The sequence below is a fragment of the Rhinatrema bivittatum genome, chromosome 9 (genome assembly GCF_901001135.1).
Source record: "Rhinatrema bivittatum chromosome 9, aRhiBiv1.1, whole genome shotgun sequence".
NCBI classification, from domain to species: domain Eukaryota; kingdom Metazoa; phylum Chordata; class Amphibia; order Gymnophiona; family Rhinatrematidae; genus Rhinatrema; species Rhinatrema bivittatum.
The window spans coordinates 228,237,363-228,260,609 of record NC_042623.1 but is presented as its reverse complement, the minus strand read 5'-3'; the positions used below and the strand labels follow the sequence as shown (position 1 = coordinate 228,260,609).

General features: G+C 48.6%; 1 protein-coding gene across 2 annotated transcripts in view; it reads right to left on the bottom strand.

The window, feature by feature from the left end:
• OPA1 (OPA1 mitochondrial dynamin like GTPase) overlaps nucleotides 1-23,247 on the bottom strand; it is a 568,764-nt gene that overhangs the window by 202,782 nt on the left and 342,735 nt on the right. For both annotated transcript variants that reach the window (XM_029616769.1, XM_029616770.1), the window contains 2 exons: nucleotides 22,329-22,437; nucleotides 7,994-8,073 (listed from right to left, as the gene is read on the bottom strand). In XM_029616769.1, coding sequence (XP_029472629.1) covers nucleotides 7,994-8,073; nucleotides 22,329-22,437 — 189 coding nt within the window. The remainder of the gene's footprint in view (nucleotides 1-7,993; nucleotides 8,074-22,328; nucleotides 22,438-23,247) is intronic.

The following is a 23,247-nucleotide window of genomic DNA, read 5'->3' as shown; positions in this document are numbered from 1 at the left end:
CGTCAGATCCGTCTCCAACTGCTAGCACGCGGATACTATCCCATTCGTTCTGAGTCCATCTGGCTACACGCCAGGAAATAGCACTTTCTCTATGCGGATCTCACAATGTACGAGATCAGCATGGAGAAAATGGAAGCCCACGGGGCCTGCACAGAGGAGGCAGCAGAATGGGCTTCAGCGTCAGTAGCAGCAATCGGCACCTCCCCAATAGCCATGCGGCAGCAGTGACAGTGGCAGCAGAGGAATGAGAGAGGTTCTGAGGTTGCTGGCAAAAGAGAGGGGGCTCTGCCTTTAGTGTGTGCATGTGAATGAATGGGACTCTGCATGGGGGTGTATGTGTGTGAATGCATAGGTGCCTGCCTGGGGGTGTGTGTGTGAGAATGAATTGGTGCCTGCCTGGAGGATGGAGCGGGAGTGGTGTGAGAATGACTGGGAGCCTGCCTGGGTGTGTGTGTTTGTGTGTATGTGAGGGAGCCAGTGAGTGTGAGAGCATGAGTGTGTATGAGAAAATCCAGGGGAGTAAGAGTTTTGGGGGGGTGGGGGGGGGGTGGAGGGGGAGAGAGTGTTTTAATTGAAGATTTAGCCAATGAAATTCAGCAACAAAAAAGTCACTAAGCAGGTAAGGTAAAGAATTATTTGTTTTTGCTTTATTAATAAATACAGAACATATATTAAAATTATAACTTTTTGTTATTAATATTAGAGCTACAAATATCACAAAATTATGGATTTTTCTAGAAGTGACACACCACCTGAGTTATGCTCGGTTTTTTTTATGAATTTTGACACACTGAGCGCAAAAGGTTGGCCATCACTGGCATATAATCACACATATACATACATATGTGTATGTTCCAGGATAAAAATACACATGTGTTATAAAATACTATGGTAAAACTATACACAGCCATATATGCATGTATACGCCCCCGTGCACAGTTGTTTGAAAGTTATCCTCTTAGGGGATAATTTTCAAAGGAGTTGTGTACGTAAACGTAACATACTATCATAGCAATTTTCAAAAGCCATTTACTCGAGTAAAGTGTACTTCTGAGGGTAAACCCTATGGATAATTTAATGGCATATATTGTAGCAATTTTCCAAAGGAAAATTAATTCTTACCTGATAATTTTCGTTCCTGTAGTACCACGGATCAGTCCAGACTCCTGGGTTTTGCCCCCCCTCTAGCAGATGGAGACAGATGTTTTTAAAACAAACTTCGCCGTATATAGGATGGTGCCACCTACAGTCCGGCAGTATTATTCAACGTCAAAGCAGTATGACTTCAGAACTACTAGAACTATGTACAAGAACCTCTCAACTAGACAAAAAATATTCGGGTCACCGAACCTGTGGACCCACTGAAACAAGGACAATCCAACAGGATAGCGTTTTCTGCAGATTTGACAACCGAAAAAAATAGTGAACGAGCGGACTCTCCCTAATTTCCATATATCTTACTGGCGGGACTCTGGACTGATCTGTGGTACTACAGGAATGAAAATTATCAGGTAAGAACTAATTTTCCTTTCCCTGTACGTACCCGGATCAGTCCAGACTCCTGGGATGTACCAGAGCTGACCTACTTGGGGTGGGATCTGGAGAGGCCCGCTCACAGCACACCTGCTCTAAACTCCGCAGACCCCTGCGCCTGAACATCCAATCGGTAATGCCTTGCAAATGTATGAATGGATTTACAAGTAGCCGCCCGACAAATCTCCTGCGGCGACACCAAGTGACATTCTGCCCAAGATGCCGCCTGAGAACGAGTAGAGTGAGCCCGAAGCTCCAGAGGAAGAGGCTTACCACACAATAAATAGGCCGAGTTAATGGTCTCCTTTAACCAACGAGCTATGGTAGTCTTAGATGCCATCCTATCATGCTTGGGACCACTCCACAGTACAAACAGATGGTCCGTCAGCCGAAAATAATTGGTGACCTCCAAATAACGTAATAATGCTGTGCGAATGTCCAGACTCCGCAAGTCCCCAGACAATTGATCCGACCGATGTACATCCGAGAAAGTAGGAAGCTCCACCCATTGGTTGACATAAAAGGCCAAAACCACTTTCAGTAGAAAGGAAGGCACCATTCGTAAAGAAACCCCTGAATCTGAAATCTGCAAGAACAGCTCCCGACAAGAAAGAGCTTGGAGCTCTGATACTCTACAAGCCGACGTAATAGCAACCAGAAAGATAACTTTCAAAGTAAGGTCCTTCAGGGTTATCCTCTTCAAAGGCTCAAAGGGAGCTGAAACCAGAGCTTTGAGCACTAAATTCAAATTCCAAGATGGGCAAGGATGTCTCACCGGAGGCCGCAAATGCTTGGCACCCCATAGAAAATGAACCACATCCGGATGCGCAGCCAAAGCCACACTATGAATGGTACCACGTAAACAGCCAAGCGCCGCGATTTGAACCCTCAGGGAGCTACACGACAAACCCTTGGCTAGCCCATTTTGAAGAAAACCGAGAATATCTGACACAGATGCTCTAGTGGGAGCTACCTCCTGCTCTAGACACAACGGCTCAAAAATCCTCCATACTCTAACATACGCTAGGTTGGTAGACATCTTACGCGAGTTCAGAGTCGCCATTACAGCCGGAGAATAACCTTTACGACTCAAGCGGCGCCTTTCAAAAGCGCTCTACTTCCTCCAAACAGACGGGACCCTGATGCAATAGATCTGGAAGATGTGGAAACCGCAGAGGTCCTGCATGCGCCAGGTTTAGGAGATCCGCAAACCAAGGACATCTCGGCCACTCCGGAGCGACCAAAATTACCTCCGTTGGATGGAGCTCTATGCGCCAAATTACCTTGCCGATCAGTGGCCAAGGCGGAAAGATGTACAGTAGGACTCCTGTGGGCCAGGGGAAGCACGAGTGCATCCACTCCTTCTGCCCCCGTCTTTCTGCGCTGTCCGTAGAACAGCAGGGCTTTGGCATTCCGAAACGTCGCCATGAGGTCCATGCTGGGCGTGCCCCATTCCTCGCAGATGAGATGAAAGGCCACGCCTGCCAACTCCCACTCTCCGGGATCGAGGCGGTGTCGGCTGAGAAAGTCTCCCTGCACGTTGTCCACGCCGGCTATGTGGGATGCTGCAATGCTGACCACATGCTGCTCCGCCCAGCTGACGAGCCTTTACCACCACCGGTAGACTCTTGGTTCCCCCTGGCGCTTGATATATGCTACCGTGGTCGCACTGTCAGACAGAACTCTGACTGCCCTCCCCTGAATGAGAGGACAAAACTCCTGCAGCGCTAACCATACTGCCCGAGTCTCCAGCTGGTTGATCGACCAATGGGACTCCTCGAGCGACCAACATCCCTGAACCGACTTTCCCCTGCAGACTGCCCCCCAACTGGAGAGGCTGGCATCCATTGAAACCACTGTCCATAAGAACATAAGAAAATGCCATAATGGGTCAGACCAAGGGTCCATCAAGCCCAGCATCCTGCCTCCAACAGTGGCCAACCCAGGCCACAAGAACCTGGCAAGCACCCAAAAACCAAGTCCATTCCATGCTACCATCGCTAATGGCAGTGGCCATTCCCTAAGTGAACCTAATAGCAGGTAATGGACTTCTCCTCCAAGAACCCATCCAATCCTCCTCCAAACACCGCCACATCAACTGCACTTCCCCTGGAAGTTCCAGTCTGGAACTTCCAGGGGAACTCCACGAGAGAGATTGTCCATGACCAGCCACCAATTGAGACTGGCCCGCGCTGCATCCGGAAGTGGAAGAGGAAGGTGAAATAGCTCTGAGACTGGATTCCAACGGGAGAGCAATGCAGATTGTAAGGGCCGCATATGAGCAAAAGCCCAAGGTACCAGTTCCAAGGTGGAAGTCATCGAGCCGAGCCCCTGCAAGTAATCCCGAACTCTGGGAGGAGTCTTGAGTAAGAATCCCCGGACTTGGGCTTGTAGCTTGACAATGCGGTCTGTAGAGAGAAATACCCTGCCTTGCATGTTGAATAATGCCCCCAAATATTCCGGGGACTGCGAGGGCACGAGTCTGCTCTTGGACATATTGATCACCCAGCCCAACGAATGTAGGAGCTGGAGAACTCTGTTAACTTCCCTCTGCGCGAGGTTGGTAGACTTTGCATGAATCAACCAGTCGTCCATATAGGGTTGCACTAACAGTCCTTCCCTCCGAAGCTGAGCCGCTACCACTACCATTACCTTTGGTGAACATCCGAGGAGCTGTGGCCAGACCGAAGGGAAGAGCTTGGAACTGAAAGTGCTGGCCCAGGATTGCGAAGCGAAGAAGCCTCTGTTGTGCCGGTCTTATGCTGATATGTAGATACGCCTCTGTGAGATCTAGGGACGCCAGGAACTCCCCTTTTCTGACTGAGGCAATGACCGAGCGAAGAGTTTCCATACGAAACAGTGGTACTCAGAGGCATCAGTTTACAGACTTTAGATCCAGAATGGGCCGGAACGCACCCTCCTACTTCAGAACTATGAAGTAAATGGAGTATCGACCCTTCCTTCTTGCCCCTATGGGTATGGGAACAATGGCCTCTAGCTGCAGAAGACGCTGCAAAGTGTCCTGAACCGCCTGACGTTTGGTCGCGTATCCGCACGGAGAGACTAGAAATTGGTCCCGAGGACGCCATGCAAAATCTAAAGCCTAGCCTTGTTTTATCACAGAGAGTACCCATTGATCCGTTGTGATCTTGGCCCATTCCTCGAAATATAGGGACAGTCTTTCCCGCACCGCTGGCACCGAGGAATGGACTAGCGCCCCTTCATTGTGAAGATTTGGACCCCGGGGCGGATGGAGCCGCTCCCGCTCTTCCGAATCTGCGGCCACGAAAAGGCGGGAAATTGGTCTGTTGCTTCGGTCGTGCTGGCCGAAAGGAAGAGGTAGGCGTTTTAGCGGTCAATATTGCTGATTCCCCCGGAATCTGGCTCTAGAAGAGAAGGAACCCCGAGACAGAGGCCTGTCCTCCGGCAACCTATGAACTTTATTTTCACCCAAAGACTGAATGGTATCCTCCAAGACCTTGCCAAACAGCAATTTTCCTTTAAATGGCATAGAGCTCAGCTGTGCTTTGGAAGACACATCCGCTGACCAATGCCACAACCACAACAGTCGACGAGCCGAGACCGCCGACACCATGGACCTCGCCGACGTCCTTAACAAGTCATGAAACGCATCAGCACAGTAGGCCACGGAGGATTCTAACCGACTCGCTTGAGCGGCCTCCTCCTGCGAAAGGCCGGCATTGGCTTTTCGCAGGAGGAGGCCGCCCCAGCGGAGACTTGCTCTCATTGCGAAGTTGCTGCACATAGCTGCCCTGACTCCCAGGGCGGAGACTTCAAAAATTCTCTTAAGCTGGATCTCCAACTTCCGGTCCTGCAGGTCCTTAAGTGCGGTTACTCCTGTAACAGGGATCGTGGTCTTCTTGGTGAACGCGGATCCGGCTGCGTCAACCTTGGGTACCCGCAGCATCTCTAAAGCATCCTCTGGCAGAGGATATAGCTTACCCATGGTCTTTCCCACTTTCAACCCCAGCTCCAGGGTATCCCACTCCCGGAACAGCAAGTCTGTAGCTGAAAAATGAAAAGGGAAGGCAGTTGCTGGACCTCTCAGGCCCAACAAGACATGATCCATCTTACCTAACTTAACCTCTTCAGGAGGACTCTCAATGCCCAGCTCCGCCAGGATAGCAGGAATAAGAGGAGCAAGATCGTCCTTACGAAATAGGCGAACTACCTTGGGGTCATCCCCTCCGTAGCCTGCAAGCCTCTTACCGTTCCCTGCGGCTGCAGATCAGGATCCGCATCCACCCCCTGAGGAGGAGAAGGCTGTGGACCCGGTTCCTCTGGATCAGAATCCTGTCCCGAGGTATTTATATCCGGCTGCGGAAGCCCCGTACGGAGCGAGCGTTTAGGCAGAGGCGGTCCCTTCTTGCCTAGAGGTTTATCGTGCTTCCTGGCATGAGACTTGGCCCCCTCCAGCGGCGACTTTTTCTGCCATGCGCCTCTTGCCTGACTTCTGTGCTTTAAATGCCTTATGAAGTAGTAATGCAAACTCAGACAAAAAAGGAGGAGGAATCCGAGACCCCTTCAGGGTCATCCTCCGTAGCAGGAGAATCAGGCTGCAAAGGCTCCCTATCAGCAGGAAACCTCCGCTGCAGAGACAGAGGAGGTGGTAGCAACCCCTCCGCCATGGCAGCCTGATTTGCAGGCTGCCATGGTGGAGGGGTTGCTACCCTCATGGCCTGAAGGACTGCATGATGGTTGCTGCCCTCATGGCCTGAAGGACTGCAAGATGGCCTCCGTTCCCACGCTGAGCCGGAACGGATTGATTCCAGCCTGCACAGGATCAGCTGTAGCTGCCGAAGCACGGGCAGACCTGGCATTTGCTATGTTTTTAACTTTTGAACTGCTGAAGGAACCCTTCCCCTCCCCCCCCTGGCAAACATGCCGAAGAAAAGTCCCTCACACGAGAGACGTGAGCAGGCCGAGCCGCACATGTGGTACGAGGCGGCCCACAGCATCGGGAGAGAGAGAGAGAGAGGAAAAAACCAGAGATACAAAATGCCCGAAACAGACACCCCCCCCCCCGGTCCTCGAAACACGGAGAAAATACAGGGAGGAGAGAGAGAGCAGACCCGCTGAGGAAAATAAAAGTAAAAACAAAAGTTAGAATTTTTTTTTTTTTTGGAAACTTGGCCACAGCAGTGGTCCAAGGTGCTGATCCTCAGGGTGGAGTGAGCCGGGCTCCCCGGTATCACACCCTAGCTGCCACAGAAGAATGTGAGGGTCCTCAACCCTGGCTTGCAGCTGCCTCAAACCAGCAGGGGATGGCACTCTCAGGGCCTACTGACCCCACTGGGAGGCTGACCACACTGTTCAAATTTAGAAACCGTAAGTTTCACCTTTTTTTTTTTTTTAACCAATTAGCAAAGTTAAGGCAATCACTAATAGATAGAAAGAAAAATTCCCTAAGAAAACTATTCTCACTGACCAGACTGTAGATTTTGCACCCCTTCCATCTGCTGGAGACAGATGAATACTGCCGGACTGTAGGTGGCACCAACCTATGTAAGGCGGAGTTTGTTTTAAAAACATCTCTGTCTCCATCTGCTAGAAGAGCGGCAAAACCCAGGAGTCTGGACTGATCCGGGTACGTACAGGGATTACGTACCCGGATCAGTACTTGAGTAAATGCTTTTTAAAATCAGGCCCTTAGTTTGTATGTTCTTTGGGGTATGAACTTATTGTACCTGAATTCTAATAATGCTGTAAGCTGCCTCGAGTATCATTTGGAAAGGTAGGCTAAAAATCCAAACATTACTATTATGTAGAATTAAGAATCAAACACTGGACAAGCTTAATACATGTGTGACTATCTCGAGAATTATCCTTCCTTTATCAAGGCTGCCCTGATGAAGAGAAGATAACTCTCAAAAGCTACTCACAAATGTATTAATTTAGTCTAGTTAAAAGGTACTGTTTACAACTTGTTTGCTGATCCTTAATTTACATATCCAAGTGGCCTAAAACAGCAATCACTATTATTATTATTAAATCCAGAGGATAAGCATGCCTGGAATCTATTCCATGGCCACGAGATGGCAGCTCTGCTCCATGGATGATATTTTAGGCAGGTCTTAACGTGACTTTACGGTTCTTAGGTGTTATAAATTGTAAATATAGGTGCTTATTATTTTCCAACTAGTGTGAGCGTACACAAAAATCAGTATTTATCGGTGCTTTTGCTGTGCAGGTAATATTGCTAGATACCTTTTCCCATTCAATTACACACATTTGCTCGTGCAGAAAAGGCACAAAAACAGAGTAGAGGATCAAGGCAGGCAAGGGAGGGGTGAGAGAGCATTAAAGAAAAAAGTATTTTTCTAATAAATATCTACCGTATTAATTTTCTATTGGGATATTTTATCAGTGTTTATCAGTTAAAACCTAAAATCAGAAGCCCTACCTATAATTTTTTAACAGGTTTTTCATTTTGTCTTACCTGCTCTGCAGTGCGTGATATCCAGTATAGCCATCTCTCCCTCCAGGTTGGACCCACCATGCTATGAATAACAGACTCGGCTGCAAAAAGCAAAAAGGGTTTTTACTGTTTCAGTAAAAGATTAGCAGAGAGAGTCTGACACATGCTGTTGCATTTCCAATGGAGGTAAGTATCCAGCTCAGGAAAGTGCCATTTAATTATGGGACATAGTATATGTGTGAACTAACTGGTTTTCAATTCGGCATCAACAAAAATGTGTATTTCTAACATGTCTAGGCTTTAAAATCTTCCTTTTATACATATCAAGTAAGGTATGACAGAGGAGAAATCCTAACTTAGGAAAAATAGGTTTGAATATAATGGAAGTGAAATTAAACTTCTAATCTTGACTAAGTAATGCTAATCATTATAGTTTATTCCTTCTCATCTTATTACTCCAGTCTAGAAAGACTGGATTATATTCCTCTTTCAGCAGATGGAGGCAGAGCACATGACTTTTTCTGTGATATCACTACTTATATGTGGTGCCTCCAGCAGATGAAAGAGTACTGATGGTGCAGCAGGTTTTTTTAAAATTTACATTTACCCTGTTCTTTAATTAAAACAAATTAAAACTTTCAGTAAATACTGCACTCTCTCAACTGTCTGTGGGCCAGGTATCTGAAATATTTAATAGCAGCGAGCCCTTAATTCATTACTCCCAGCCCAACAAGGAGTGTTGGTAGATCCTAAAAAGAGCTTTGAGCTATTATTTATGAAAGAGGATCCTCTAAGAAATTGCTGGCATTCTTTAAACCCTCCCTCTTGTTCTCTCTAAACAAAAATAAGAGATTTTTTTTTTTTTTTTTTTAAAGAAGTAGGTATTCAGAAGGGAAGAATAGGAGGCATCAGACGCTGGTCACAGACAAACAGACTTTTTCCAAGCTTTATCCACTGCCAAATGATATTCTAGAGCATTTATTTCAAATGCCACAAGTTGATGCAGTAGCCTCAGCTGTAACCAGAAAGACAATCATTCCTGCAGAGGAAGGAGCAGTATTAAAAGACCATCAGGATAAGAAAACAGAGAGAATATTGAAACATGTTTTTTCATCCACAGCTCTTACAATTTAAATTGCAATTTGTACATAGCAAGAGCTCTTTTGCACTGGGTGCAACTACCACCAGAAGGGAATGAGACGACACAGCTAGCAGCATAAATTTCAGATGGATTATATGGTCTCATATGGATATCATCAAGATCTCGGTCTTCAACAGTAGGTGCAAAAAGACTTCTATGGCTAGGACAATGACGAGGAGTAAGAAGACAAGGCCAGAAAGAACTAGGTTAAACAGAACAGTTGATTCCACCCATTGAAGTCTTGTAGGCCCACTTATTGGTACAGCCAACAGGAGGATGCTTCGGCTATTTTACTAGGATTGGATCCACATAACCATAGATTAATGGGTTCCAGATATAATTCAGAACAGTTATACACTTGAGTTAACTACTCTGGTACCAAAATGGAGCGATTACTTACCTGATAATCTCGTTTTCCTTAGTGTAGGCAGATGGACTCAGAACAAATGGGTATAGTGTGCTCGTGCTAGCAGTTGGAGATGGATCTGACGTCAGCACGTAGTACATATAGCCCTGCAGGAAGTGCAGGCACTCAGTAATCTTCCTTGCAAAAGCTTTATGGATATATGTGTGACTGACTGATTAATTAACTGAACATGATTAACCTGACCGATTGACAGTAGCTGGAGACTGCCAGTGTTCTCAACCGGAAGGCGTCGACACCCGACAGGGTGGATGCCCTATGTAAGAAAACATGGCTTACCTTGAATCGGTGAATCCCCATGTATATCGGCAGCCGGGCGGGATGCTGAGTCCATCTGCCTACACTAAGGAAAACGAGATTATCAGGTAAGTAATCTCTCCATTTCCTAGCGTGTAGCAGATGGACTCAGAACAAATGGCATGTACAAAAGCTACTCCCGGACTGGGTGGGAGGCTGCCCGAGGTCCGTTTAGGATTGCCCTCGCAAATGCTGTGTCCTCCATGGCCTGGACATCCAGACGGTAGAATCTGGAGAAGGTATGGATGGAGGACCACGCTGCCGCTCTACATATCTCTGCAGGCGACAGCATCCTAGTTTCTGCCCAGGAGGCCGCTTGTGATCTGGTAGAGTGAGCCTTGACCCGTAGAGATGGTGGTCTTCCCGCTTCTACGAAGGCCGCCTTGATAACTTTCTTTGATCCAGCGAGCAATAGTCACCCGTGAGGCCGCTTCACCTTGCTTCTTCCCGCTGTGAAGGACAAACAGATGGTCCGTCTTTCGTACTACTTCTGACATTTCCAAGTATCTGGCCAGTATTCTGCTGATGTCGAGATGACGCAGTATTCGACCTGCTTCCGATTTCTTCAACCCTTCCATGGTTGGCAAGGATATGGTTTGGTTGAGGTGGAAATGTGAGACTACTTTGGTTAAGAAGTAGGGAACCGTGCGAAGATGGATCGCCTCTGGAGTGATTCTGAGAAACGGATCACGGCAGGACAGTGCTTGTAGCTCTGAGATGCGGCGTGCTGAACATACAGCCAGCAAGAACACCATCTTCAAGGTTAACAAGCGGAAGGACAGGCCTCGAAGGGGTCTGAAGGCGGATCCCGCCAGAAATTCCAACACTAGGTTGAGGTTCCACAAGGGCACTGGCCACTTCAGTGGCGGACGAATGTGTTTGACTCCTTTCAGGAAACGTGAGACATCTGGGTGTTTGACAATGGTGTTGCCGTCACTCCTGGGACCGTAGCAAGACAGCGCTGCTACCTGAACCTTGATGGAGCTGAGGGACAGACCCTTCTGAAGTCCATCTTGTAGGAAGTCCAAAATGATAGGAATCTTAGCGGCATGTGAATTGGTGCTGCGAGAGTCGCACCAGGCTTCAAAAACTCTCCAAATCCTGATATATGTCAGTGATGTGGAGAACTTGCGTGCTCGGAGGAGTGTGTCTATTACCGGCTCCGAGTATCCTCTTTTCTTCAATCTAGTCCTCTCAATGGCCAGACCGTAAGAGAGAATTGAGCTGGATCCTCGTGGAGGATGGGACCTTGCAGCAGCAGGTCCCTGTATGGAGGCAGAGGTAGAGGATTCCCTGCCAGTAGTCTTCTCATGTCTGCATACCAGGGTCTTCTTGGCCAGTCCGGGGCCACTAGAAGAACTAGTCCTCTGTGCCGCTGAATCTTGTGTATAATGGCGCCCAGCAGGGGCCATGGAGGAAAAGCATATAGCAGTATCCCCTGAGGCCATGGCTGTACCAGGGCATTGATCCCCTGGGATAGAGGATCCCGCCTGCGGCTGAAATACCTGGGTACTTGAGCGTTGGACCTGTCCGCTACTAGGTCCATGCCCGGCGCCCCCCACTGATCCACAATCATCTGGAAAGCTGTGGGCGACAGCTGCCATTCCCCTGGGTTTAGGCTTTCTCTGCTGAGGAAGTCTGCCGTGGTGTTGTCCTTCCCGGCGATGTGGACAGCGGAGATGTCCTGGAGATTTGCTTCCGCCCAAGTCATCAGGGGGGCTATTTCCAGGGATACCTGTCGGCTTCTGGTTCCGCCATGTCGGTTGATGTATGCCACTGTGGTGGCGTTGTCCGACATCTCTCTGACCGTTCTGTTTCGAAGTCTGTGGGCAAATCGCAGGCACGCTAGCCTGACTGCCCGTGCCTCTAGTCGGTTTATGTTCCACCCCGACTCTTCTCTGTTCCACCGCCCTTGGGCGGTGAGTTCTTCACAGTGTGCTCCCCATCCGTTCAGGCTGGCATCTGTAGTGAGCATGGTCCAGGGTGGGGAGGACATTCTCGACCCCCAGCTCATGTGGCCGGGCTGCAACCACCACCGTAGCTGGTTCCGCACTGTGGTTGGTAGAGGCAGGTGTACAGTATAGTCCTGTGATCGTGGGTTCCACCGAGACAGGAGGGCGCGTTGTAATGATCTCATATGAGCCCGCGCCCATGGTATCACCTCCAGAGTGGATGCAATGAGGCCGAGGACCTGTAGGTAATCCCGAGCTGTGGGCCGGCTGGCGCTCAGCAGGGCTTGCAGATGATTCCGGAGTTTCGACTTCCTTTTGGAGGTCAGGCTGACCTTGTCTTCCTGGGTGTCGAAGTGAACCCCTAGGTATTCCAGCGACTGAGAAGGCTGTAGGGAACTCTTGTTCAAGTTTACAACCCATCCTAGGCTTTCCAGAAGAGCTATAACTCTGTTGGTTGCCTGGTGGCTCTCCTCTGGTGACTTCGCCTGGATCAGCCAATCGTCCAGGTAGGGATGGACGAGGATTCCCTCCTTCCTGAGGGACGCTGCCACTACTACTATGACCTTGGTAAAGGTCTGCGGCGCGGTGGCTAACCCGAAGGGTAAAGCTCGGAACTGGAAGTGTTGGTCCAGGACCTTGAAGCATAAATAGCGCTGATGATCCCGATGGATTGGGATATGCAGGTAGGCTTCCGACAGATCTAGGAATGTGAGAAACTCCCCTGGCTGTACTGAATTCTTGACAGACCTCAGAGTTTCCATGCGAAAGCTGGGGACCCGTAGGTATCGGTTGACTGACTTGAGGTCCAGGACGGGTCTGAAGGTGCCCCCCTTCTTGGGTACGATGAAATAAATGGAGTAATGCCCAGAATTTATCTCCCATGCAGGCACTGGGATTATGGCTTTTAGGGACAGGAGCCTCCACAAGGTAGCTTCCAGTGCCGCCCTCTTGAGGGGTGGACAAGGAGATTCCACAAACTTGTCCGGAGGGGGATGAAGGAAGTCCAGGTAATACCCTTCTCGGATGATGGCGAGGACCCACTGGTCCGAAGTAATCTCGACCCATCTGCGGTAGAATAGGGTTAGCCTGCCCCCTATGGCTTCTTCCCCCAGATGGGTCGGCTGATTCTCATTGTGGGGTGCGGCCGGGACCCGAACCCGAGCCGGTTCCCCTCTTGTTGTGCCTGGTCCGAAAGGACTGGTTCCTGGTCTGAGAACGAGGTGCTTGGTAGCTAGTCCTGTAAGGGTTGAAGCGTTGAGAGCTTCTACCTCTGGATGGCCTAGGAAAAGGGCGCGCTGGTTCCTCCTTGACTTGTCTTCCAGTAGACGGGGTAATGGAGAGGCGCCCCATTTGTTAGCCAGTTTCTCGAGGTCGCTGCCGAACAGGAGGGATCCCTTAAAGGGCATTCTTGTAAGGCGCGTCTTGGAGGAGGAGTCGGCCGACCAATTTCGTAGCCAGAGCTGTCTCCTGGCTGCCACTGAGGATGACACTCCCTTGGCTGCCGTACGGACTAGGTCAGAGGCAGCGTCAGTGAGGAACGAGAGAGCTGATTCCATTTCTCCTCCTGGGGTGTTGTTCCTGGCTTGTGATAAACAGGAACGCGTCACCACGGTGCAGCAGGTCGCGATTCGTAGGGACATGGCTGCCACCTCAAAGGCTTGTTTCAGAATGGCGTCTAGGCGCCGGTCATGCGCATCCTTGAGGGCCGCCCCTCCCTCCACTGGAATGGTGGTGCGCTTCACAATTGCGCAAACTATGGCGTCTACCTTGGGGCACGCCAGCAGCTCCTTGGTTGCCGGGTCCAGGGGATACATGCTAGACAAGGCCCGACCCCCTTTGAATGAGGCCTCTGGCGCATTCCACTCCAGATCGATTAGCTGCTGTGCTGCTTGTAGGAGGGGGAAAATGGTGAGCCGTTTGACGAAGGCCCTCTAGCAGGGGGGGTTCATTCTAGGTTCCCCTGGGGTGCCTTGGCCCGGGATAGCCAGCTCCGACAGGCATTGAGAGACCAGGTCTGGGAGATCCTCCTTAAGAAAGAAGCATCTCATAGTTCGATATGGCTCTATCCCCGAGGGCAGTTCTCCCTCCTCGGGGAGCTCGCCTTCTTCCTCAGAGCAATCTGAATCCCCATAAGTGGGGTTTCCGGGTGGCGGGTGGCCGTGCCTAGGCCTTGAGGGTCCAGGAGCAGGGTCATCCGGTACGTATGGACCCGCTCGGGGAGCAGCCTGCAATGTGACAAAGGCATGAATCCCCTTGAATAATTCCACCCAGGAGAGCGAAGCAGGATCTAGTCTGAGGGGTACCGGGTCCCTCAGGGTCCCTGGCTGCTCACTGCTGCCTGCTAGGTCCGGGGTGTTCCCTAAGGAACTAGCAAGTACACTAGGCTGCGACCGGTCCTGACCCGGAACTCCCAGGGCCTCTTCACATCGGGCACATAGGGAGTCTGCTTCCTCGCTCTGTGTGGCTCTGAGGTTGCATGCCGAGCAGAGGCTCATGCCTGATGCTGGAGGAGCCGGCTCCGCTAACGCATGGGCTCTCTGATGCTCCATGTGTGCCTGGAGTATCAGCGGGCGCCTATGAACGCGTGCCTACCAACATGTGCGTAACAGCGTGCGCCTAACAGCGTGCGCATATCGCGCGGTGACAAACCAGGCAGGAAAATGGCGACCTCCGTGGCGGATTGCCACATGGGCAGACTCTGCGAATCCTCACTTCCTCGGAGACCAACAAGTAAAGATGTACACCTTACCTTGTCTTCGGCGTTTCCCGGTTGCGACCCGGGCGGTCTCCGGTTGCGGGGGGAGAGGGTGAGTACCGTCACCACTGCGCTCAAGGAAGTGCACCCGCTGCCTCTGGTCCGCGCCCTAACTCGTCTCGTTCAGGGGCCAAGTCCACGCCGGGACCGAGGCTGCCTCTATGCCACGCCCGAGCCCTTCTCACTCGGGGGCTAGGTCCCTGCCGCGAGCCGGCCACCGGACCGAGGCCCTTACCTCTGAGGGACCATGGAAATCGCCTCGGGAAACTCAACTGGGGGAGGGACCGACTGGTATCACCGCAGGAGTGCGGGGCTCGTCTTCAGGTAGGTTTCTTCTATGAATTTAGTTGTGTAGAATTTGGAAACATGCTCAGCGAGCGTGAGGTAACTCCAAACTGCTTTGGAGACGGAAATTACTGAATTGCTACACTTCCTGTGGGGATATATGTACCCGTGCTGACGTCAGATCCGTCTCCAACTGCTAGCACGAGCACACTATACCCACTTGTTTTGAATCCATCTGCTACACGCTAGGAAATAGCTCTTTGCCAGATTTGTCACCCAGTCCAAAGAGTCTAGGAGCTGTATGACCCTTGAACTGGAGATTAGACAGCTGGGCTTTTGACCACACATTCGCTGACCAATTTCTCAACACAACTGTCTCCGTGCTGCCGCCACTGAGACCATATTCCTGGAAGAAGTCCAAATCAAATCATAGAGAGTATCTGCTATATAGGCCACACCGGCCTCCAAAAGGGCAGCCTGGGCGGACTCCACTGCCGCTCCTTCCACCGCCTCGTATGCCTTCTGCACCCAGCAGAAGCAGACTCTCTGCATCAAACTTCCGCTGACCGCTGACCGCCGCCCGAAGACTCAAGGCTGAAACCTCAAACAGCCTCTTCAACAAAATTTCCAGTTTATGGTCCTAAACATTCTTTAGAGCGGCCAAGCCTGCCACTGGGATGGTCATCTTCTTGGTCACTGTGGAAACTGCCGCATCCACCTTGGGAATCTTCTAGGTGTCCAGGGTCTGCTCCAGCAAGGGAATACAGTTTGGCCATAGCTCTGGCCACCTTAAGAACATAAGAAATTGCCATGCTGGGTCAGACCAAGGGTCCATCAAGCCCAGCATCCTGTTTCCAACAGAGGCCAAACCAGGCCACAAGAACCTGGCAATTACCCAAACACTAAGAAGATCCCATGCTACTGATGCAATTAATAGCAGTGGCTATTCCCTAACGAAACTTGACTAATAGCAGTTAATGGACTTCTCCTCCAAGAACTTATCCAAACCTTTTTTGAACCCAGCTACACTAATTGCACTAACCACATCCTCTGGCAACAGATTCCAGAGCTTTATTGTGCATTGAGTGAAAAAGAATTTTCTTCGATTAGTCTTAAATGTGCTACTTGCCCCCTAGTCCTTCTATTATTCGAAAGTGTAAATAATCGATTCACATCTACTCATTCAAGACCTCTCATGATCTTAAAGACCTCTATCATATCCCCCCCTCAGCCATCTCTTCTCCAAGCTGAACAGCCCTAACCTCTTCAGCCTTTCCTCATAGGGGAGCTGTTCCATATCCTTTATCATTTTGGTTGCCCTTCTCTGTACCTTCTCCACTGCAACTATAACTTTTTTGAGATGCAGCGACCAGAATTGTACACAGTATTCAAGGTGTGGTCTCCCCATGGAGCGATATAGAGGCATTATGACATTTTCCATTTTATTAACCATTCCCTTCCTAATAATTCCTAACATTCTGTTTGCTTTTTTGACTGCTGCAGCACACTGAGCTGAAATTTTTAAAGTATTATCCACTATGATGGCTAGATCTTTTTCCTGGGTGGTAGCTCCTAATATGGAACCTAACATCGTGTAACTACAGCAAGGGTTATTTTTCCCTATATGCAACACCTTGCACTTGTCCACATTAAATTTCATCTGCCATTTGGATATCCAATCTTCCAGTCTTGCAAAGTCCTCCTGTAATATATCACAATCCACTTGTGATTTAACTACGCTAAATGATTTTGTATAATCTGCAAATTTGATAACCTCACTCGTCGTATTCCTTTCCAGATCATCTGCACTGGCTGAATACAGACACTGGCTGCTTTCCCTCTAACCATCTCACAGAGCCTGCTGATACAGGCGCCAGCATCATTGACGATAGTCCCCCTAAGTATCGCTCTTCAGATCATTATACTACTATTTCTTATTTCCTATGGTAATTTAGCTAATAGCTGCAAGCTGTATAACAAACTATATAACAAACTGTATAACATACTGTACCCCTTGCTGTTAACTGATACCCCTGTACCAGTTCCCCCCTCCCTGGCCCAAATATAACCCACACCATCCCTCGCATTCATTACCCTTCCCACAGACTCTCCTTCCCCCCTTCACCAACCCCCCAGCACAGCGCAAATCCCTCCTCCCCATACTCATCTGCCCCCTGACACAGCTACTAGGACTCTCTACTCTCTCCATAGTTCTCTCCTTCAATGCTCAATCCCTAACCAAAAAAACTCCTATCCTTAATGATCTACTTCTAGATTACAAGCCTGAAATTTATGCTGTCACAGAAACATGGCTCAAGGATACTGACACTGTCCTCCTAAATCAGCTCCCCATTCACTTCTACGATATTTTCTCCATCCCAAGACCTTTAAAAAAAAAAAAAAAAAAAGAAGAGGTGGAGGCCTCCTCCTAGCAGTCAAAAAGCACCTCAAACTGAGACCACTGAACATTGACACCCCTCCCAGATTTGAAACTGGCCTGTTCAAATCCCTAGAAATTCAAATCTGCCTCACCTACACCCCACCTGGCTTACTAGAACACAACCCATCCCCCTTAATAGAATTCATCTCTGACAACCTTAACACTGACATCCCGGCCATCATCCTAGGAGACTTCAATCTCCATGTAGACTCCACCCCTCTTTCATCTTCCTGTGAAACCCTCCCTTAATTCACTCCATGCCATTGGCTTTAGACAGCTCATCACTTCCCCCACACATAAAGCCAGGCTCACACTCGACCTCATCTTCATTAACTCCTGCATTCACTCCCCTAACACACCCTCATGCACGCCGGTACCCTGGTCAGATCATTCACTCATCAATGTTCTTCTCTCTATAAATTCACCAACCACATACAACCCCTCTCATAGCAATATCATTGTCTTTAGAAAACCCTGCTTCACCGAGGACCTGATCTCCTCCCTCTCCAACTCCCTTATCAACCTAGACTGCACCACTCCAGAAACTGCACTTGCCTCATGGAACCTCCTCACCTATGACATTGCAAATGAATTATGTCCAATCATTAGCCGAGAGCTACACCAAGCACAAAAAAACAAAAAACCATGGTACACCCCCTAATTAAAAAGAATGAAAAATGACCCCAGACAGAAAGAGAGAACAAACGCAAATACCCCATCTTGCAACAAGCCTCCATATACAAATCCACCCTTCACTCTTACAGTCTCTCCACACTTAAGACCAAACGTGACTACTATGCAACTAAAATACATGACTACAAGTACAACCCTAAAGCTCTATTCTCTTACGTTGCTGATCTCACTAAGCCAGCCCCCCTCTATCTCTGACAATGAAGCCAGTAGTAAAAGTGAAGAACTCACCCATTTCTTCCACGACAAAATAGCAAACATCCTCCTCCGTTTCCCCACCACCTTGACTCCTATGCTCCCACTTCCAAACAATGCTAATGCTAAACTTGACTCCCTCGATCTAACTTCATCCAAGGAAATTGAATCTATTCTTAAAAAGATCAAACCAGCATCCCACCCCACTGATACCATACCCACCAAAGCACTCTTAATGATTCCAAATACCATCGCCAAACCCCTAGCGGACATTATTAATTGCTTCCTCTCTCTTGGCATAGTCCCAGATACCCTCAAACATGCAGTTGTCAAACCCCTCCTCAAAAAACCCTCACTTGACCCCAACGACCCATCCAACTACCATCCCATATCTAACCTTCCTTTCATTGCTAAAATCATGGAAAAGGTGGTCAAATCCCAACTCATGGATTACCTTGACAATAACAACATTCTTCACCCTTCCCAATTTGGTTTTTTAAAGCATTTTAACACGGAAACACTCTTACTCACTCTCACTAACTCCCTTCTCAAAAGCCTAGATCAAGGACACTGTTACATCCTAGCCCTCCTCGACATCTCCTCAGCGTTTAATACAATAAGCCACAACCTCCTCCTCTCTCGCCTATCTGACTGGCATTTCAGGCTCAGCCCACCTCTGGTTTAAATCCAACTGGCCAATAGACAATACTCTGTCAAAATAGGAAATTCTGAATCTATACATATCTGCCTCACCCAAGGTGTCCCCCCCCAAGGCTCCTCACTCTCCTCCACCCTATTCAACATACACCTTCTACCCCCTCTGCCAGCTCCTATCCTACCTCTGCCTCAAATTTTTCATTTACGTTGACGATGTGCAAAATCATCATACCAATACAAGAATCCATCTCCAAATCGCTAAAATTTTGGGAGAACTGTCTCTCCTCCATAAACACCCTACTCACAAATCTCCACCTTGCCCTTAACACTACTAAGAGAACTGCTCTTCATATCCAACCACCGAAACCCTAAGCCTTCCCTCTCAAGCGACCCGGCATATTGTTTGATCTCTTCACAGCCCTTCGTACGGGATCTTGATGTCTTGATTGACCAGCAATTAAACTAAAAAAAACATATCAACACTGTCCTAAAGGAAGGTTTCTATAAGCTCCATGTTCTGAAAAAACTCAAATCCTTACTCCCATTCACACGACTTCCATACTGTCATACAGGCGACCCTCTGTTCAAAAATAGACTACTGCAACTCTCTACTTCTAGGCCTCACTTATGCTACCATCAGACCGCTTCAAATGTTGCAGAATGCGGTGGCTAGAACCCTCACAAACACCTGCAAATCCGACCACATAACCCCTCTCCTCAAAGATCTCCATTGACTCCCTATACCCTAAAGTATCCTCTGCAAAACTCTTATCATACACAAAGCCATCTACAACCACAATTCCAACTGGCTTGACGAGCCCCTCCATTTCATCCCCTCCAACCGCCCCACCAGAGCAACCCTTAAAGGTACCCTACACACCCCATCCCTCAAGAATGCACACCTCACTTCCACGAGGGAGTGAGCTCTCTCCGTTGCAGGTCCTAACTGCTGGAACTCTCTACCCACCGAACTCCGCCTTGAGCCTTGCACATTCAAATTCAAGAAAAAGCTAAAGTCCTGGCTCTTCAAACAGGCATACCCAGCTTAGGTCCCCTTTACCCCTGCTCTAAAATCATTGTTACGTTATTAAGTTATTTACTCTTCTAGTTAGAACTTCTATTTCCCTCCTTGTTAACTTCTACTCTTTTATTGGTTATTGGACTTCCTTACCCCTTCCTTGTTTATTGTATTCTCTCTTAGTTTGATGTAAACCGATATGATGTAACCACAAATATTGGTATAAAAAAGCTGTTAATTGAGAAAATTGACCATTTAATCCTACTCTCTGTTTCCTGTCTTTTAACCAGTTTGAAATCCATGAAAGGACATCACCTCCTATCCCATGACTTTGTCAAATGCCTTCTGAAAATCCAAATACACATCTACCGGTTCATCTTTATCCACATGTTTATTAACCCCTTCAAAAAAATGAAGCAGATTTGTTAGGCAAGACTTCCCTTGGGAAAATCCATGTTGACTGAGTTCCATTAAACCATGTCTTTCTATAAGCTCTACGATTTTGATCTTGAGAATAGTTTCCACTATTTTTCCCGGCACTGAAGTCAGGCTCATTGGTCTATAGTTACCCGGATTGCCCCTGGAGCTTTTTTTAAATATTGGGGTTACATTGGCCACCCTCCAGTCTTCAGGTACAATGGGTGATTTTAATAATAGGTTATAAATTTTAACTAATAGATCAGAAATTTCATTTTTGAGTTCCTTCAATACCCTAGGATGCATACCATCCGGTCCAGGTGATTTGCTACTCTTTAGTTTGTCAATCTAGCCTACATCATCTTCCAGGTTCACAGTGATTTCGTTCAGTTCGTCTGACTCATCACCCTTCAGGCCTGCCTCGGGAGACTCCCACTCCCAATCCACCAATTTCTTCACTATTTTAGGCAAAGGAAAGGCCTTAGGAGGTCCGCGCAGCCACTCTAGGACTGGGTTCACCTCCTCATCATCCGAAGCCTCCTGTGTCACCTTGATCCCCAACACCTCCAAGACCTGAGGAATCAGGGGACCCAGCTCTTATCTGCGGAACAACTGAACCACACGAGCGTAGTCACCCTCTGCCACTGGGGCGTCCGCCACATCCAGCATAGGATTCCCCACACCAGTGACCGGATCCAAAACAGGGTCCATTGGATCATCCTGCCCCTGATCAGGCCCGTCTGACTCCTCAAACGCATCCTCGCTGTCGACTGCCCCAGTCCAATGAGGCACGAGAGCCCTCTCCAAGGTCTCTGGCCTCCCCCTGTTCCCCCCTCCGAGGTTTCTTTGCCACCGGGGTTTGTTTGGGGTGTGGGCGCCTGGAACCTGCTTCCTTCTTGACCAGATAGGCCTTCTAAAGAAGCAGGATAAAATCCATGAAAAAGGGCTCCGAATCCATAGAGGACCTCCCTTGAGTCTCATCCTGCAGTACTTCTGTCCCTTCCTGTACCCAGCAGTAGGTAAATAGACAGGAGAAAGCAGGGGAGAGGAGTCCCTTCCCTGCTCCTGCCATGTCCTTTCAGCTTGGCCGCCGACTCCTTCAGCCCCCCCCAGGGCCTGCAACACCAGGCCAGCTGACCTCGTGCATAGACACCCCCCCCCCCCCCCCCCCCCGGAGGTTCTGTGGACATTCCCACCTCCCCCGAGGCACAGTCCGTACAAAACATGGTTGCAGAGAGTCAAACTCCCTGCAAACTGCAGCAACTTGCCCCATGCTGAGTGGATATCGGGCCGAAACACAGTTGTACTAAAAATAGCTCCTGCAGTGAAAAACACCCCTTTAACGGCGTGACCCCGATTGAGCCACTGGCCCGCCGATCGGAAGATTTCAAACTTCACTCACCAGCCCTGCCTCCCGGCAGAAAAGGCCGCTCAGCACAGCTCCAACTCTGCCGACGTTCCTGCTGTAAATGAACTCTTTTTTTTTTCTTAAAGGCACAAGCCACAGAAAGAACAGCAAAAAAAAAGCAAAAGGGAAAAAGATACTTCCCTAACTTCTGGATGCTGGGGAGATCAGGCACTGGAGATGAGGACTCACAAGTAGTGAGGGAACCCTGACCACCAAAGGCTGAGCTAGCACAGGGATTACCAACCCCCCACTCAACCCAAGAGATGGCCCACGAAGGAACCTTCCAGGAATCTTCTGTCTTCCTAAACTTTTTAAAAAATAAAAAAAACTTTAGACTGCAGGTTTACCACCTGGAGACAGAGAAATATTGAGGGACTGCAGGTGGCATTCTTGGTTAAGTTGCAGTGCCTCAAAGTTTTGTTCTCTGCCTCCATCTGCTGGTAGGGATGTATAAACCACTTGTCTGGACCGATCTGGGGTACGCACAAGAACAGTCATTTAACTGCTTAGTACTGAAGGTTGAAGATAAGGACTCTGTGACCATGATTCATCTTACACAGCATGGTGAGTACTTAAATAATAATTAATTGAAACTGCATAAAATGTGACCAAAACATGCACATCTCGACTACAAACCATTAAACATCTTTCTCTCCATTTGAAACTTGTATACTTACTATCATTAAGACGACTCTGAAGAGTCTCTTCCATAAAGTGAATCGCAGCATCCCACTGCTGTTTGTCAGAGATAGAGCGATCTTCTAAAGCATTGTGCTGGATTACTCGCTGTGAGAGCAGAAAAGAAAACCTTTAATCATGTTTACAATCTGAAGATGCTATGTGAGTTTGCCACAGTGAAATGGAAAATGTTTTAAAATGAGTATTAAAAGAAAATTATTTCCTTACCTGCTAATTTTCGTTCCTGTAGTACCATGGATCAGTCCACAGTCAGTGGGTTGTTCCCCCCTTCCAGCAGATAGAGTCAGAGCAAAAACTGAGAGGGCGCTCTCTCATAAGCTGGTGCACCCTCTGTAAACCTTCAGTATTAAGAATAGCCAAGCAATAATAAACACCTTGGATGGATCAATACAGATTGAACAATATGAACTGAGAACATGTCTAAACAAACTTGCAACCAGAACTCTCGATCAGTCCCAAAACGGTCCTGAAATAATCACACAGTAATCCTGAGGGTGGGTGTCTGGACTGATCCACGGTACTACAGGAACGAAAATTAGCAGGTAAGGAAATAATTTTCTTTTCCCTGTACATACCAGGATCAGTCCAGACAGTGGGATGTACTAAAGCTTCCCTAAGTAGGGTGGGCCACTGATAGCCCAGCTCAATTGACCTGAGCCCCAAAAGAACCAGAGGTCGTTAGTTGAAGATTCAAACGATAGTGACACGCAAATATGTGCAAGGACTTCCAAGTAGCCGCTCGGCAAATCTCCTGTGGAGAGACCGCTTGGCTTTCTGCCCAGGAAGCAGCTTGAGCTCGGAGAGAATGAGCTTTAATACCTTCTGGGGGCAAACGCCCCACTCCAACAATTGCCATAGAAATTGCTTCCTTCAGCCATCGGGCTATGGTGGTCTTTG